At 32.0% G+C, this 15997-nt stretch overlaps 1 protein-coding gene across 1 annotated transcript; it reads right to left on the reverse strand.

Annotated features, from left to right (window-relative positions):
- Nucleotides 1–12075: 12075 nt before the first annotated feature.
- Nucleotides 12076–15757, reverse strand: LOC107459943 (uncharacterized). Its single transcript, XM_052251643.1, has 9 exons — nucleotides 15614–15757; nucleotides 15280–15521; nucleotides 15070–15166; nucleotides 14785–14817; nucleotides 14379–14444; nucleotides 13976–14046; nucleotides 13641–13718; nucleotides 13443–13536; nucleotides 12076–13347 (listed from the first exon to the last, which is right to left on the reverse strand). The coding sequence occupies exons 1-9, from the start codon at nucleotides 15755–15757 to the stop codon at nucleotides 13255–13257; spliced, it is 918 nt and encodes a 305-aa protein (XP_052107603.1). The 3' UTR covers nucleotides 12076–13254.
- Nucleotides 15758–15997: the final 240 nt, after the last annotated feature.

The following is a 15997-nucleotide window of genomic DNA, read 5'->3' on the forward strand; positions in this document are numbered from 1 at the left end:
AGACAGAATAATCATTGCATTTGTGTTTACACATATATTATGTTTTTATTTAGAGTTAAATCACAGTGAGTCAAAATTGTTTACCTATATATACACATTTTGCATTAGGTTACTAAAACTTCATTCATAAATCACAGTTATTTAATTTGCAGCAATTTATTATGGGTTATAAACAAAAGAAAAGAATACAAACCGTTGAGTTGCGCAATCAAACATCCAGTGATGGATTTTTTTTATATAATCTTTTTACAGTATAAAAAAATTTTAATTTTTTAACCAATTATTTTTAAAAAAATAAAAAATTTATAAAATGGATATACAGAGACATAATGGACATGTTCCTCTTGTATATGTTCCATAGGTGAAGTTGTAATGGTCTAGTACCATTACTTGTTTTAAGTTAAAAGAATATTTTTTAAGAAGTTCTATTTCATATTTTTGAAAAATATATTCAAACATAAAAAATGCTTTAATTTTATTTGGATAAAGAAATTTAATTATTTTAATTTATTAAGTATATTTTAATAGAAATTTAAAACAATAGCTATAGATGTAATGGTTATAAATGCATTCACACATAAATTTAATGGCTATAATAAATACATTACTTGTACCATTAATTAAGTATATTTAATCTTAACCATTTAAATTAATTTAATGGCTATAAATGTATTTTCACATTTTCATATAAAAATCTCAATACAACTTATATAGTCAAAGTCGTTGGACTGCGAAATCACATTGACGGAGACCTTTAAGTAAACCCACACACTGAAGGAGAATAAAGCGAAATTTGTTAATCAGTGGTCTCAGAACTATTATGTGAGTAAACATACGTCTGATTATCTTTTGCTATGAAATTATTAGATATTAATTGTATATCTGTCTTAGCTTTCTAATCATACAGTAACTTGTGTTAATTGCACAGGAATCTTATACACAGAGACTAGAGGCCATGACTCAGCAGTCTCAACAAAGTAGGAATCGGAGGTCGGGGTCTACGGCCTCAATAGTCGACCCTGATGCAGTTTGGCGTGAGACCGCCTTAGCCTCGTACAAGAACTGCGTATATAGGATGAGATTGTTCTTCGCTAGTAACCTCCGCACCTCGATATTGAGGCCGTCGTCAGGCTCCGCCACCAGTCAAGTTGTCCAGCCCGAGAAAGGTGTGCATCTAAGGCTCTAGGTGCAAGAGCTCTAACGTAGCCTTCACCAGCAGACTCAGGAGCTTAACAATTATCAGGAGAGGTATCAGAAGATCCTCATCCGCGTGATGTCTACACATGAGCTCAGGTTGGAGTTTAAGGAGTTGTTGGAGCAGATGCAGCGTATGGAGACTCAGATGGAGATGTACCAGGACCAGATGCACGCCGCTGTTATCGACCCTGCAGGTGGCAGCGGTAGCGTTGGTGGCACACGAACATCGTCAACGCCTCCTGCATTGCCGACTAAAGACCACGGGGATGACTACGACGACTACTACTGGGATCTGTAGATATTAGGTTTTTGTTTTATTATTTCATATTTATTTAGTGTACTTGACTTTCATTTAATTTGCACATTGTATTATTTATTTATTTTAAGTAAAAAAATTTCATTATATTATTTATGAACTGGCCACTAATTGTTTAAAATTAAAATTAACCATTTATTTCAAATAAAAAATAACATTATCGTCGGAATTACCGTAAGAATAATTCAACGGTAACATGGCGTGAAACAACAAGTTTTGGTGCCAACGTTACCACCAGAAAAATCCGCCAGTAATCAATTCGTTTCCTGAGCTGGTAATTCATTGCGAAATTCGATGGTAATTACCGTCGGATAAAATAAATCCAACGATAAATATTTACCGACGAGGTTTATACTATCTGATTGCTTTCGACAATAAATCTGACGATAAATTGATTACCATCAGATATATGTAAAGAGACTAACGATAAATCCGACGATACTCAACGTTTTTTTTTTTGTAGTGTATCTTGTTTGTTAAAAAAATTGATATAAATACAATAATTAAAAAAAAAGTTTTTTATTTATCTTTCTCTTACGATAAACAATCATCAATATTCTTCCACCACTATTCTTCACAAGATATCATCAATCCAAACAAAAATTCACAAATCTAAGAATATAACAACTAGATCAACAACTTAAATGATAAAAAATTAAATCAAATATTTTTTTTAAAAAAAAAGAAAAGCGAGAGAGACAAGAAAGAACAAGCACAAAAGGAAGAGAAAAAAAAGAAAAAAAAAGACAATAAGGGTTAAAATTTGAAAATTTGATATTTTTGTGAGTACAAAATAAAAAAAAATATTATTAGAAATTTCTCTCTCTTAACCAAGTTTTGTGTTCCAAATTATATGTGCGACTAAAACACTCAGATACAAAAATGACATGAACATAACATTTTAAAGTCAAATTTTTTACCTTCCCCTCAATCCAATTTCATAATTCCATTTCAAGTCAAATTTGAAACATTTTGATTGGCTTGTTCTTTGATAATATATCGTATGTGCTAAAATTCATATAATAACTCAAGAATAAATTTGATATTCAGATATTATTGTAAATGTTCTTGTGTTGTGTATGAATGCACAATAAAAAAAAAATACTTATTTAATTTATAGACTAAAAATACAATTTAATCATAATGAAAAAATCAAGATAATATCAAACTAAATAAACATAAAAACAATTGAAAATATACCTTAATACTATATTGATATATGATATCTAAATATGTTCTAATATTCTGTATTACCCTTGTAAAAAGACTTTGTGTATTCTTATCTTTATCTTTAATTTCTTATATTTATGTTTATATTAAAAAAATGTGTACATTAATCATACATATTTTTACTCTGACGGCCGTGCATATGTTAAAAGGCTTCATTACATGTCACACGGTAAATTGCGATGGTTTATTTTGATAATGGTGGTGGATTTGAAATCGCCGTAAAATCACATGCATTCCAGCGATTATATCAAGCGGTGTGGTTTGTGGTGCAGGAGTTAAATTTTTCGACAGTCACAAATCGTCGCAATTTAAATTAGTTAAATCTTTTAATAATAAATTTGAGGTGGTCAGTAACCGCTGCAAGGGTAACCGCATAATTTTTAAAATTATTTTCGGCTGTTTTATAATTGCCACTAGTTCCAGTATAGAATGTCGCGTCGCAAAAATGTTGTATTTTGTTGCACCCTAAATTGCCGCAGTTTTTTTAATAATATTCTAGAGGTATTTTTTGGCTCTTTTTGGACTCTTTTAATATTACAAATATTATTATTTTTTATCTAAAAATTTAAATTGATGACAAAAACAAATAAAAATGTAACTACAAAATAAATTAATATATTTATAAAAATATAAATAAAGTGTATCTCTTGTTAAGAGTTGCATAGTCAACTTTAAAAAAATATATATTTCAAATAAAATAATATCCAATTTTAATATCTATTTTTCACTCTATCATTCTAAGAAATTCATCTCTGCAGCAATGTCTGGTGGCAGCTTTTTACTGTGCCATTGAATTAGATATCTCAGATAACTCTTTATTTCCTGCTGCCTCTTTTTCTTCTCTGTTGCTACTTCATCCTCTATTGTCTTTCTTTTCAATTTCTTGGCTGTCACCTCTGCCTGTAGTTCAAGAAATACCTTTTGGGTCTTCTTGATTTGAACTTTGTCGTCCGGTTGATGCGAATTCGAACCAAATAGTTGACTAAATTAGGAGGCGGTTCGAAACTCACGCTACGCACTCTATGCGAGTACTCTTTTTCGAGAGCTTGAGCAAGCGAATTATTTTGAGACAAAATTCTAGAGGACTCATTTTGTTTCTCAATCTCCACAATTATTCTTTCTTACAAACATAAATAAGCAAACATAAACAATTACGAGTTAGGGCATAATTAAATAGACTTTCAACATAATTTCAAAATTAAAATCAACGGGAAACAACATAAAATAATCTCAACATAGTACTTACATCAATTGTCCTAGCTTCTTCATAGATATAAGAGTCATCTCTTCATTTGTGCACTAAGTTCCATAACTTCTGATCCCTACTAAGTTTCTTCTCTTGTAGTTCCGACTGTAATAATATAATTTATACTATCACCGTATTCCACCCAATTAAAAAAAATGTAAATGAAGAGATAGAAAAAGTGAATTTCAAATGTAAATTATTTCTTTTTTTTGTCTCATCAAACTTCTCGAACTGTCAATACGAATGTATATTTGTTTCGATTGATTTACAGTATTTTTCTACACTTTTATGTTATCAGAAATAAGAATAATTAGACATCAATTTTGTCCAACTCAATGCAACCTAAATAACATTTATTACTGTCTTACAAATTTAAAATAACTTACTTTCACTCAAATTAAAATAACTTTTTTTATTATTAAACAAATATTTTGAAAAAATATTATTAAAAAATATTATTAAAATATGAAAAATACTTTTTTTTTTAACAACACTTGTAGAATCACTGTAGTAGTGATTATATAATAATATCCTAGAATCCTAACTAGTCAAAGAAGAGAGCTAATAATGATCATTCTGTAATTATTATATTGCTTTATTATTGATAAACATAATGAATAGCTTTTTTCTTAAATTAGAATAGTACTTTTTTCCAACTGTACGATATGTGGTAATGATTGAGCAATAGAGCTAACCCGCCAGATTCCTCACATTTTTGTTCATTCTCTTTCAAGCTTAGTCATATTCACCTACAATCCCATCATTGTATTTATTATTTTATTTAGACTCAATCCATGAGACATCAACATACTATTTTTTTTTTTTTTGTGACTATCAACATACTATTTTAAAAGCATGCAAACATGCCAAGAGCGTTCTAAAATAATAATTGAATTGATTTAGAAATCAATTTTAAGATTTAAATTGTAAATTAGTGATAACTGAATAATTTAAGTATATTAGTGTTTTATAATTTTATCATTTTCTATCCAATTATATATTACATAGACTTCTGCCTCCTCTTCTAAATCTCTATTTTCTAAATACTAATATCTAAATAGTAAATTATTCTTTTTATTTATTTAAAAATTGAGATTAACTTAATTATAACCAAATCCTATGGAAAAGTTGCAAAAAGAATTAAATAAATGAATGAAATTTGTGAATCAAATCCATTCTCTCTCTCTCTCTCTCCAAACTAGATAATTAGTTTGTGGATCAAATCATTCCAATTAAAAAGAAAAAATTCAAACACATGCAGAAGGATTTTTCGTTACTCACTTTCGAAGTAATTAAGTTTGTTGACTCAACCAAGCTATTAAGGATTTCCATTACTAACTTCTAACTAATCGATTTATGGTTGAACTCGATAAATAATTTTAATAATACTCTCTCAAGGTCATCATTATCCAATTGTCTTAGTACAATTATCTAACTTATTTAATAATATGAAAAAATTTTATGGATTCATAATATGATAACTGTTGGACTATTGTGGGGAGCTCTTAAGATTTAGAGGAGGAATTAATTGAGAGAATATAAAATGAAAAAACACTACATCTAATTCAAAATTTTAAGGTAATAAGTTAGGATTTGGATCTTCTAAATTTTGAATTTTTATTTTAGAGGGTAAAGTGTGATCTTTTACCCTTAAATGGTTTCTCTCTCATATTTACTCTTAACCCCACCTATAAAATAAATGGTGAGATTACACTTTACTCTCTAAAGTGAAATTCAAACTTTAGAATATCCAAATCCAATAAGTTAATGGGTCTCTTATTTTATAAACTTATAACTCTTCTTTGTTTTCTTCAATGTGGTTTCATTTCGAAGTTTGTAAATAGGTTCCTTCTCAATTTTTCAATTTCTTCAGCATCACTTCCCGTTATGATCGTATCATCCACATAGATTATTAGGCAAGTGATTAAATCTCCCTGTTTTTTTCAAAAAAGGGTATGATCAAAGTTGCTTTACTTGTACCCATACCTTTTCATGGCATCTAGTAAATATTTCAAACCAGACACGTGGAGATTGTTTAAATTAAACCCATAAAGAGCCTTCTTCAACCGGAAAACTTCATGTTTTCTAAATCCCGTTGAAAAACTTGGAGGAGCTTCCATGTACACTTCTTCTTTCAACTCTCCATGCAAGAAAGCATTCTTGACATTAAATTGATGGAGTGGTCAATCTTCATTTGTTGCTATTAAAAACAACACCCTGATAGTATTAATCTTTACAACCGGTGAAAAAGTTTTAGTGTAGTCGATACTATAGGTCTGTGTATAACCTTTGGCCACCAACCTTGCCTTGTACCGTTTAATAGTGCCATCTGCCTTGTGTTTAATGGTGAAAATTCATTTGCACCCGACTGGCTTTTTTCCTGTCGGTAGGATACACTTCTCCCAAGTTCCGTTCTTCTCTAGAGCTTCCATTTCTGTATTCATGGCTTTTCGCCATTCAGCTTTCTTATTGGTTTCTCGGACAGTTCTTGAAATGTCTTCAGTTAAGAGTCTGGTGGAAAAAACCTTTGCAACATTTGCTATGCCTTCTCTAGCCACTCTTATCAGGTATCTTGGGTTACGGAAAATATGTTCTGGTGAGTACTGATCAAGAGGCATCCCTCTGTTTCTTCTTGGAGGAAGAATAAAGGTATTGGGCTCTGGTACTTCATGTTCCAGTGCTATACTGTTATTGTTAGTGGCCTCATTAAAAACAGGGAGTAAATGATCATATTGACAATTACTTACCTCTTGTCTGACATTCTCAAAAGGACTCTCACTGGTTATATGTACCGAGTTATTTTCTAAGTTGAGTGAAGTATGCTCGGTGGCTTCATCTACTTGCTCTGTTTGAACAATTTCTGGGAAACAAAGGTTATTAAACCAACTTGGTGGTTCATTATTGTTCTCCCCCTGAATGCCATGTTGGTGGCTGAAGTAAAATTCGAATTCTAAAAAATCACAATCCATGGTCACATGAATATGACGAGTGATTGGATTGTAGCACCTATACCCCTTTTGGTGTGTAGCATACCCAACGAAAACACATTTTTTTACACAAGGATCAAGTTTGGTTCTATTGACTTTGGGGATATGGACAAAGATGGAACATCCAAATACTCGAGGTGGTAAGGTTAGAATAGGCAGGATTGCAGTCCGAGTAGCCAAGACTTATAAGAGTGTTTTGTGGTGGAGAACTTGGGTAGGTAGGTGATTCAATAAGTAGGCAGAGGTTGCTATAGTTTCAGGCCAAAAAAATTTTGGAACTTGTGCATCAAAAAGCATGGCTCGGGTCATCTCAAGTAACTTACGATTTTGTCGCTCAGCCACACCATTTTGTTGGGGTGTATTTGGGCAGGAAGTTTGATGGATAAAACCATTTTTCATAAAAAAAATTACGCATTGATTGATTTATAAATTTTTCACCATTATCTGAGTGAAGTACTTGCATTTTCTTGTTGAATTAAGTTTGAATCATTTGGTAGAAAGTAAAGAACTTATCAGGTACTTCAGATTTGTGTTTTAAAAAATATACCCAAGTCATGCGAGAGAAATCGTCCGCAAATAACACAAAATATTGAAAATTATTATGGGAAATAGGGGCTGCCCCCCACACATCAGAGTGTATTAGAGAAAAACTGGAATTGACTCTAGTGTTGGTTGGAGGAAAAGAAATTCTGTGATTTTTTGCACGAGATACTCAAATGAAAGATGTCCGAGACGCCTGTGCCATAACAAAAGTTTCCTAGTATCCATTCCGTGAGAAAGCATGGCATGACCCTAGCAAGTAAAGGCCTTCTCGCTCAGTACCACGCCCAATGATCTCTTTCGTAAGAATGCCCTGTAAAAGACAAAAGGTAGAGTACATGAGTACCACACAATTTAGTTCCTTTGTTACTTGGCTAACAGACAATAATTTTGACGATTGTGCAGGGACATTGAGACAATTTTTTAATTTCAATTTTTATGAAAAAGTAATGGAGCCTCCTCCTTTAACATCAATTAATTCTCCACTAGCTGTTTCAATATGAGTTTTTGAGGGTATAGTCAAGCTGTTAAAATCATGGAGGTCAAGAGTCATAGTATCGGTAGCCCCACAATAAAAAATCTATTCATTTATTTTTTTATTGAATTCTGATTTTGGGTTTCTCTTTCTTCCTCCTTACCTTCTGGCACCGTTTCAGCCCTTACCATCGCTACTGCCTTGCCATCACGACTTGCTTCCTCTCTTCTGGCCTCGTTGCCGTTGTTGCTGGTGACTTCTAGGATGCTCACATCGGCGACTCCCTTGCTTTGATTTTTTGATGATTTGGGATTGTTTTTCTACCAATTTGGATAAACCACAATCTGAAAGCAGTTTTTCTTGGTGTGTTTTTTCATTCCACAGTGTGTGCAGAAGAGATGATTTTTATCCTCTTTGTCCTGTGGTGACGAACGCTTGAAAGCAGTTTCTGAGTGGCTACGTCCCTGTACGACCCGTGCTTATATTTTGGTGAAGAGGATTGAAGAATGGAGATGAGTTGGGATTAGAGTTTGAGAGTGATCGATTAGGTTAGAGTAGAGGGACAATTGAAGATTTTTTTTTTATTTGGGTTTGGATAGTTTTATCTATGAAATCTCATTTTTCATGAGTACAAATTAATTTTAATTCTTTTATGACTAAATTTGTCGATATGTCGATGTTGTAATCTTTCATGGTCAATTTTGGTACTTTACTCTTCATAATAATCTATAATATGTAGCTTAAATCCAAAGATTTCTACACTAAATTTTAAAGTCTCTCTAATTTATATATTTATAAAAGTTTATTCTCTAGTATATTAAAATTATCTTAAACTTAAAACTACTAACAACTATAATATAATAAACAAAAAAAGTTAAATCAAATTCTAACCTGGATCATCAATGTGGCTTGCAATATGTCTCTCTTTATTCAAATGATTGATGCCCTTACTCAAAGTCATTGCGACAATTTTTTTCCTTCTTTCTTTTTATCCTTCTTTATCTCCCTTTCTCTCTCAAATCCTGAATGTTTAAAACTAAACAAATGCTTTCGGTGTAATGCGCAGGGATTGCCTGCATTGTTATATAGAGATCCCAGTAATTCTGTCAGCAACATTGGCACTATAATACTAGAATTGCTTTGTCTTTATTGTGTTGGCATGGGATGCGCAATAACGTTCTTCTTTTGTTGTCCAGTCCTTAATTGTGAAATAAGTTCTGTTTACGAAATTAACACATAATGCTTAAAATAAAAAAAATATAAAAAAATAAGTAAATATATAATTTTTTATTTATATAAAAAGGCCATTATTTTTATTTTTGCCTACTATACCTTTTTTTATCATTTTTAATTAACATGAGTAGAAATTAGAGAGATATTAATTTGGAGGGAGAATATTGATACAACTGAAAAAATTGAGATTTAAGAGAAAGAAAAAAAAAGAAATAGTGATATAATAGACATTTTTTGTCTCGCTATTCTTCTAATTTATTTTTTTAATAAAAATTAATAATTGTCTTAATTAGTTTGCTTAAGTAAAAAATGACAGATATATTAAAAATGTGAGAGTAAAAAACTAAATTATATTTAGAGTTAAAATAGTGATTTATTCTTTAATTATTGTACGAATTTTATTAACAATGGTCTTAAGACATTCTTTAAGAATATTAAAATTAGACTATTTAAATAAAAATATAAATTAAATGTAAATTTATTAAGTTTTACTCTTAAATAATTGGTTTTTTAGAATACCTTTTAACTAAACCTTTTTATATAAGAAAAACTAAAACGTTTCCATATGTTGAAAGACTTAATAATCATAGTTATCAAATTCGGACAGGACCGGCCGGTTCGACCGAAAAATCGGTAAACCAAACCCTTATTCGGTCCGGGTTAAGAGTCAAACCGTACAAGTAAATGAACTGACTAGACTCGAAAAATTCGGTGAAAATCGGACTAAACCGCGAACCAAACCGAATCAATCAACTCGCAAGATGACGTCAGCATGTGCATTTTAAAAATTTTAACACGGTGTCACCTGACACTCCTGGAGAACAAAAGGAGCTGTTAACCACCAAGCCAACATGTTTTATTGTATTATCAATGCCTTTTCATAAATATATTATAACTTCTTAAACATATTTTAATTAATAACTCTAAACTAAAAAGATAAGAAAAAATAATTTTATTAACTATATTATATTTTTGTTATTGATAATTATATAATATTTATTAATATTAACTCTTTTTCAACATATATTTGATTAATATAATTAATTAATAAATTGTTAAAATATTAAAATAACTTAATTTTGTATAAAAAATAAATTTTATATAATTATTCAATTATAACCGAATCAATCGGTTTAACCTGTGACCCAACGGTTGAATCAGTAATCCAGTGATCCAGTAGTCTCACCGGGTTGATTACCGGTTCAGTTCTGATAACTATGTTAATAATGGACATCCAGTTCATAAGAAAACAAAAACCCTCCTCAAATGACTTTTTGAATTATAGAATATCGATAATATAGAGAAATATCTTAAGATGAAGAGAATTTAATTGACACGTTTGGATTCCGATCCCTTGCACAATTTTTTTAAGTACAATTTAAAAAGTTTTCCATATGTCGTTCAAAGACTTATTAATCAACCCCAGACCCCAGTCATTCATAAGAAAAGGACAAAACTATACTTATCATGGAAATTATTAAAATGAAGAAAATTCAATTGGCACGTTTAATTAAATCTATAATCATTATAAATGATGGAAAAATGATTTCTTTCTTTCACGCTAATTTATCATTTCTATTGACGTGGTTCAAGCCATCCCCAGGAGACAAGAAGAAACATTGATCGTTGCTCCATAACTTCTCTGTGGATGCTAGAACTTCAATAAAGTGGGGAATACATTACTGTTACAACCAATTGAATGAAAAGTAGCAAGTAATGTCAAGAATTAAATGATGAGTGCTACTAATAATAATCATTATTAGGAGTGCATTTGGATGAAATTTTGTAAAATTTTAAGAAATTTGAAATATAAAGTAGTTAAAATAAATTATTTTTAAATGCAGTCATTTTAATTTTTAGATTTAGATACACAATTAATTGAATAAAATGCTACAATAATAGAAAAAGAAAACGACAAAAATATTTATATTTCTCTTTCATGGTAGATGGAATTCGTTTTATTAGAGGGGATTTGAGTTTTCTTTAATCTTAGCTAAATACTAGTTCTATTTATCTAAAAATTTAATGCACGTATATTAAATATATTCTAGAAATATGATAATATTTGTCTTATCCATTGTAATTAATTATATCTAGATTCGATGGATTTAGCTAGGACGTAACGTTATCACTACTACTACTACTACTACTACTACTACTACTACTACTACTACTACTACTAATAATAATAATAATAATAATAATAATAATAATAATAATAATAATCACCTATCAAATAAGAATAAGCACCTATTTATTATTGTGCTGGTAGGCAGAGAACAATTTCCTCAAGATTTGGCTTTTTAATCATCTGTTTGAAAGAGTCAAAATAATAATCCTCAATGAATGTGGCAATACGGATATTTTATTGAGGATGTGGGCATATTTATTTTTAAATTAGTTTCCATACTTTTAATTTAAATTAACTTATCCATATCTATTATTATAGAATACTTTACTAGTATTTCTTTTTTAAAACACTAAAAGAAAACAGTTTTATTGTCACGCTTTTGGTAACTTATCGCTACGCTTTTGCAGATTGCCACACTTAAAAAGCGTGCCAGAGAGATATGGCCACGCTTTTAAAGCGTGACGATAGCGAGATACAACCACGCTTTTAAAGTGTGACGATAGCGAGATACAACAACGCTTTTAAAACGTGGCGATAGCGAGATATGGCCACGCTTTTAAATTGTGGCGACAGCAAGAGATACGGCTATGCTTTTAAAGCGTGGCGATAGCCTTTTCAAATTTAAAAAAAAAAATTCCTTTTTCTGACTTTACCTTCATCACTACACAATATAAATTTTCAGTCATTTTTTATTATCAAACCTATAAATATAGTACGCAATTTTTATTGCAAGACAAATCAAACAGTAATTAGTGACATAATTTTTGCTATAATTGTTTTACACATTAATACTCAAATACAAAATAAATCTTGAGTTCAAAACTTTGATTTCTTAATAAGCTTCTCAACCTGACCATAAAAGCATAGAAATAATCAAATGACCAAAATTGAAGACCCTATCTACATCCCCCTTTTGCTTCTCTTCTCTAACCTTGCAGACGGTTTCCTCTCCATCTTCAAAGTTATATGATTATGGCCAGCGCGAGCTCAAAGCCTTAACCTTCTCTGTTGCTAACTCTCATCGGCCTCCATCTCGTCGCCGCGCCGCTTTCTGCGTCACCGTGTCGTCTCGTTTCTCGCCCTCAATATTGATGCTGTCACTGCTATCATTCTGGATGCAACAACTTCAACCAGTTGACCAAAATGCTACTAAAGAAAATATCAATAACTGTGTCCCTCTGCCAGATAAAACTGAAACAATCAATAAAATAAGTCCACGAATACATATCTTATTAACCTAGAAAAGGATGGACTTCCATCTTATGTGAAAGAGAAGTTTTTTTCAACAATTCAGAGGATGTGTAATAAATTACTACTCAACATCCAAACTCGTCTTTTAAACAAGTCGACTTGAAATGCAAAATAAGACTACTAACTGACATTTCCTTTAATAATTAGAAGATGCACAATTCAGAATCCGAACTAGCAAGAATAAATTCAACTGCATGAGTTCCAGACAGTGATTTTTTTGGTATATGATAGCAACATCAACCCTAGATAAACTACACTACCAACTAAGAAGATCAAAATTTTATTTTAGTAGAAGAATTACAATCTAAAACTGAATACACCTGTACTATAAGGAATGCATGGAGCGTCTCTCTCAACCCCTCCATTTTAAACTTAAAAATCAAGAATAATCATGTCATGTCAGGATAATGAATAAATAAACAAATTGCTAATCCAACACAAGGTTTCTGATACACTCAAGAAGAATGTAAAACCTCAAACTACTACAAATATAAGTAACTTTCTTGTACCAATACACTTTAATTATTTGTGGCTGAAGGCTAAAGATCAATCATGTGTTAACTCAAATCACTATGTTTCCATATCTATAAAACTTGTAATCAAATAAAAAAGTTCACATCACTATTTATTTATAAGTAAAATGAAAGTTCATCCAAAAACATTCATGTCTAATAGACTGTGAAGGATCTCAAGAAACTGGCAATGCATGTTGTCCCCAAACTCTGTTATCATTCCCTTAACCTGTATAGGATAACATGTCTAATAAATACCTTATGAGTAATTTTATACATGCATGTCATAAGAAAAATGTGACCTTATTTGCATACAAAGCATACCAGAAATCCAAGAAGTGTTATTCCTTCTTGCCGAACAACATAGGATTGCAAAAGAATAGGATCTTGATTCAAGAAGAGAATCAGGATATCTGTTCTGGAACCATCATAATAAGTTCACATTAGAAATTAACAAAGGAAATGCATGAACACCCAAAACTGAATCATTAACAGATCAAGGTGACAAAGGGGAATCAATACCCAATTAGCACCAACTTCTTATCTTGACTTTGCAAAACCTGGATGATGACATCAAAGATGCCTTCATTCATTAAAACCCTAAAAATATGCATAAAAATTAAAAGATGAGAACCAACAGGGTTTATAAAACGAGCAAACCTAGCTAGGATAAATCAAATAAAAAATAATTAAGAGTTAAACATCAGTGCTACAAGTCAGAAAACTATTTTAAACAATTATAATACCATACTACAGTTGCACATTATTACAATGTGAAAGATTACATAATACCAATGCTATAATCTTAGTCAAAAAGCTCTAACTAGTTCCATGATCACAATATCACATATAATTACCTAAAGAGCCGAAGCTGCTGGACCATCTGTAAGCTCTTGCTTAAGGTACAAAACTTGTTCAGGAAATATACCTATTCATATATAAATGATGCATATCAAGTTTAAAATAAGAATCAACACCAAAAAAGACAACAATTATTAAGCAATACAGCTTTAAATAATAATAATGATAATAAAATAAAAACATGGTGTTAAATAAATAAAATGACAAAAATTAAATAAGTATCAACTCAATTTTCTTCTCATCAAACTTAGTGCTATGAATCAAGCAACTCAGTTTTGAGATTTCAATTAGTTCATGCAGGTAAAAGAGCTCATTAGGTCAAATGCAGATGAACCAAGCGGTGCTGAAGAAAATTAAACAAAGTAAAAGCATTAATAAAAGAGTTATATATATAGGTACCATTGAATCAATGGATTTCTGGTTCATGCAATACTCTTCAAGCTTTTGAAGCTCTTGAGAGAAGTTCTACAAATACAGGAAGAAGGCACCTGAGGCTAAGATTGGAACACAGTGTCAGGTAGCAGCAGCAAAGCAGAAGCAGAATAAAAGGTAGCAGCGGCAACGAATAGCAATATGTTGAGCTCATCAATATTTATATATGGTCACTTTGAAACAATGAAGACAAAAGTGTTTGGGATCCCAGGATAAGCTATTCAACCAATAAGGTCATAATTTCTTATAAATATAAATCAAGCTACAGCATTAACAGCTTTTCATATCAGATTATATTATTCTAGTATTATTTTCAAATGAAAAAAAATATGGAATCCATGAATTATCTTTTTCAATGATTTGGAGTGCTTACAGCTAAAGACCCACGCTCGGCAATGATTTTGTTCTGCATAAACACAAAAAAAAGAACAAAACTTAGTAGCACAAATGAACCAATTAACCTTCTTAAGATTTAACTACTATAATGAAAGCAAAAGAACCACGTTTGACATTATGAGGCTCAAACAATTATCATTTAAACTTCTCTAACTACCTATAAACTGAAGAATCAGAGAACTAGGGAAGCACAAATGAATCAGAGAATAAACAACATAAACAAAGAAGCACAAATGAATTTTGTTCAGATGAGAAGCCAAACCTTGCTAGCAACCTTGTTCTTTGGGAACTTGACGGTACCTGCGGTTCTCTCCTTCCACCGGTTCCCTTCCTTGTCAAATCGGTAAAACTTTGATTTCCTAAAATCAATTGGAAAAGAGTAATAATAATTAAAAGCACAGATTTATTGTAATATTCAAAATAAATGATTAAATGATGATCGAAGATTTACTGAAAAAGCACGAAGATTTACTCAACAGCGACGATGGCGACCACCATGACGGCTCCCTCTTGCGCGTCGCCCTCCTCTGCGATGGCAACTGTTCTTGCGACTCCCTCATCGGCAACCAGGAAGCACGACGGTGACTGGCGCGACGGGAGCAGCTCCTCTTTCCCCTCCTCGGCGACTGCGAAGCGCGAAGCTCCTCCAGCGGCGGCGACGTGTTTGGTGACGGCTCCTCCTCTCTCATCGTCGCACTCTCTCTCTCTCTCTCTCTCTCACAGACACAGCTTGTTTAAGTTTTGAACAACACAACGGAACAAATAAAGCAACTCTTTTCATCAGACAAATTTGACTCAACAGCGACAGCGGGCTGCGGGTGACGGAGCTGGAAACAAGGTGGCGACTCCTTCCTCGAGCTATCCTCTTTCGCTTGGGTGAGGTGGTGCGTGTGTGTATTGTGTTGTGTGCGCTGGAGAGGGGAAAGGGGGGAGTGGGGATACGGCGCCATTGTGAGGGGAAAGGGGGCCCGTGTGGTGGGTGTTAGGTTATGGTTTGTGAATTAAAAAGGGGTAAGGTTAGTGTGCCGGAACAGGGAGCGCTGGCGATGTTCTTCGGATTGCTGGGGTCGCTACTACTCCTGGGGTTCTTTCGAATAGTTTAGGGTTCTTTTGAAGAGCCTTCTTTGAATACAAAAGTTTCGAAGAGTTTTAGGATTCGAAAGAGAAAGATAGAGTTTAGAAGATGGTGT

This window comes from Arachis duranensis, chromosome 7 (genome assembly GCF_000817695.3).
Source record: "Arachis duranensis cultivar V14167 chromosome 7, aradu.V14167.gnm2.J7QH, whole genome shotgun sequence".
Lineage (NCBI taxonomy): Eukaryota > Viridiplantae > Streptophyta > Magnoliopsida > Fabales > Fabaceae > Arachis > Arachis duranensis.

Coding starts and splice junctions, on each gene's coding strand:
- LOC107459943 (XM_052251643.1), bottom strand. CDS start 15,757: ATGGCGCCGTATCCCCACTCCCCCCTTTCCCCTCTCCAGCGCACACAA. Junction 14,047..14,378: donor AGAAATCCATTGATTCAATG/GTACCTATATAT, acceptor ATATATGAATAG/GTATATTTCCTGAACAAGTT. Junction 13,348..13,442: donor TAACACTTCTTGGATTTCTG/GTATGCTTTGTA, acceptor TATCCTATACAG/GTTAAGGGAATGATAACAGA.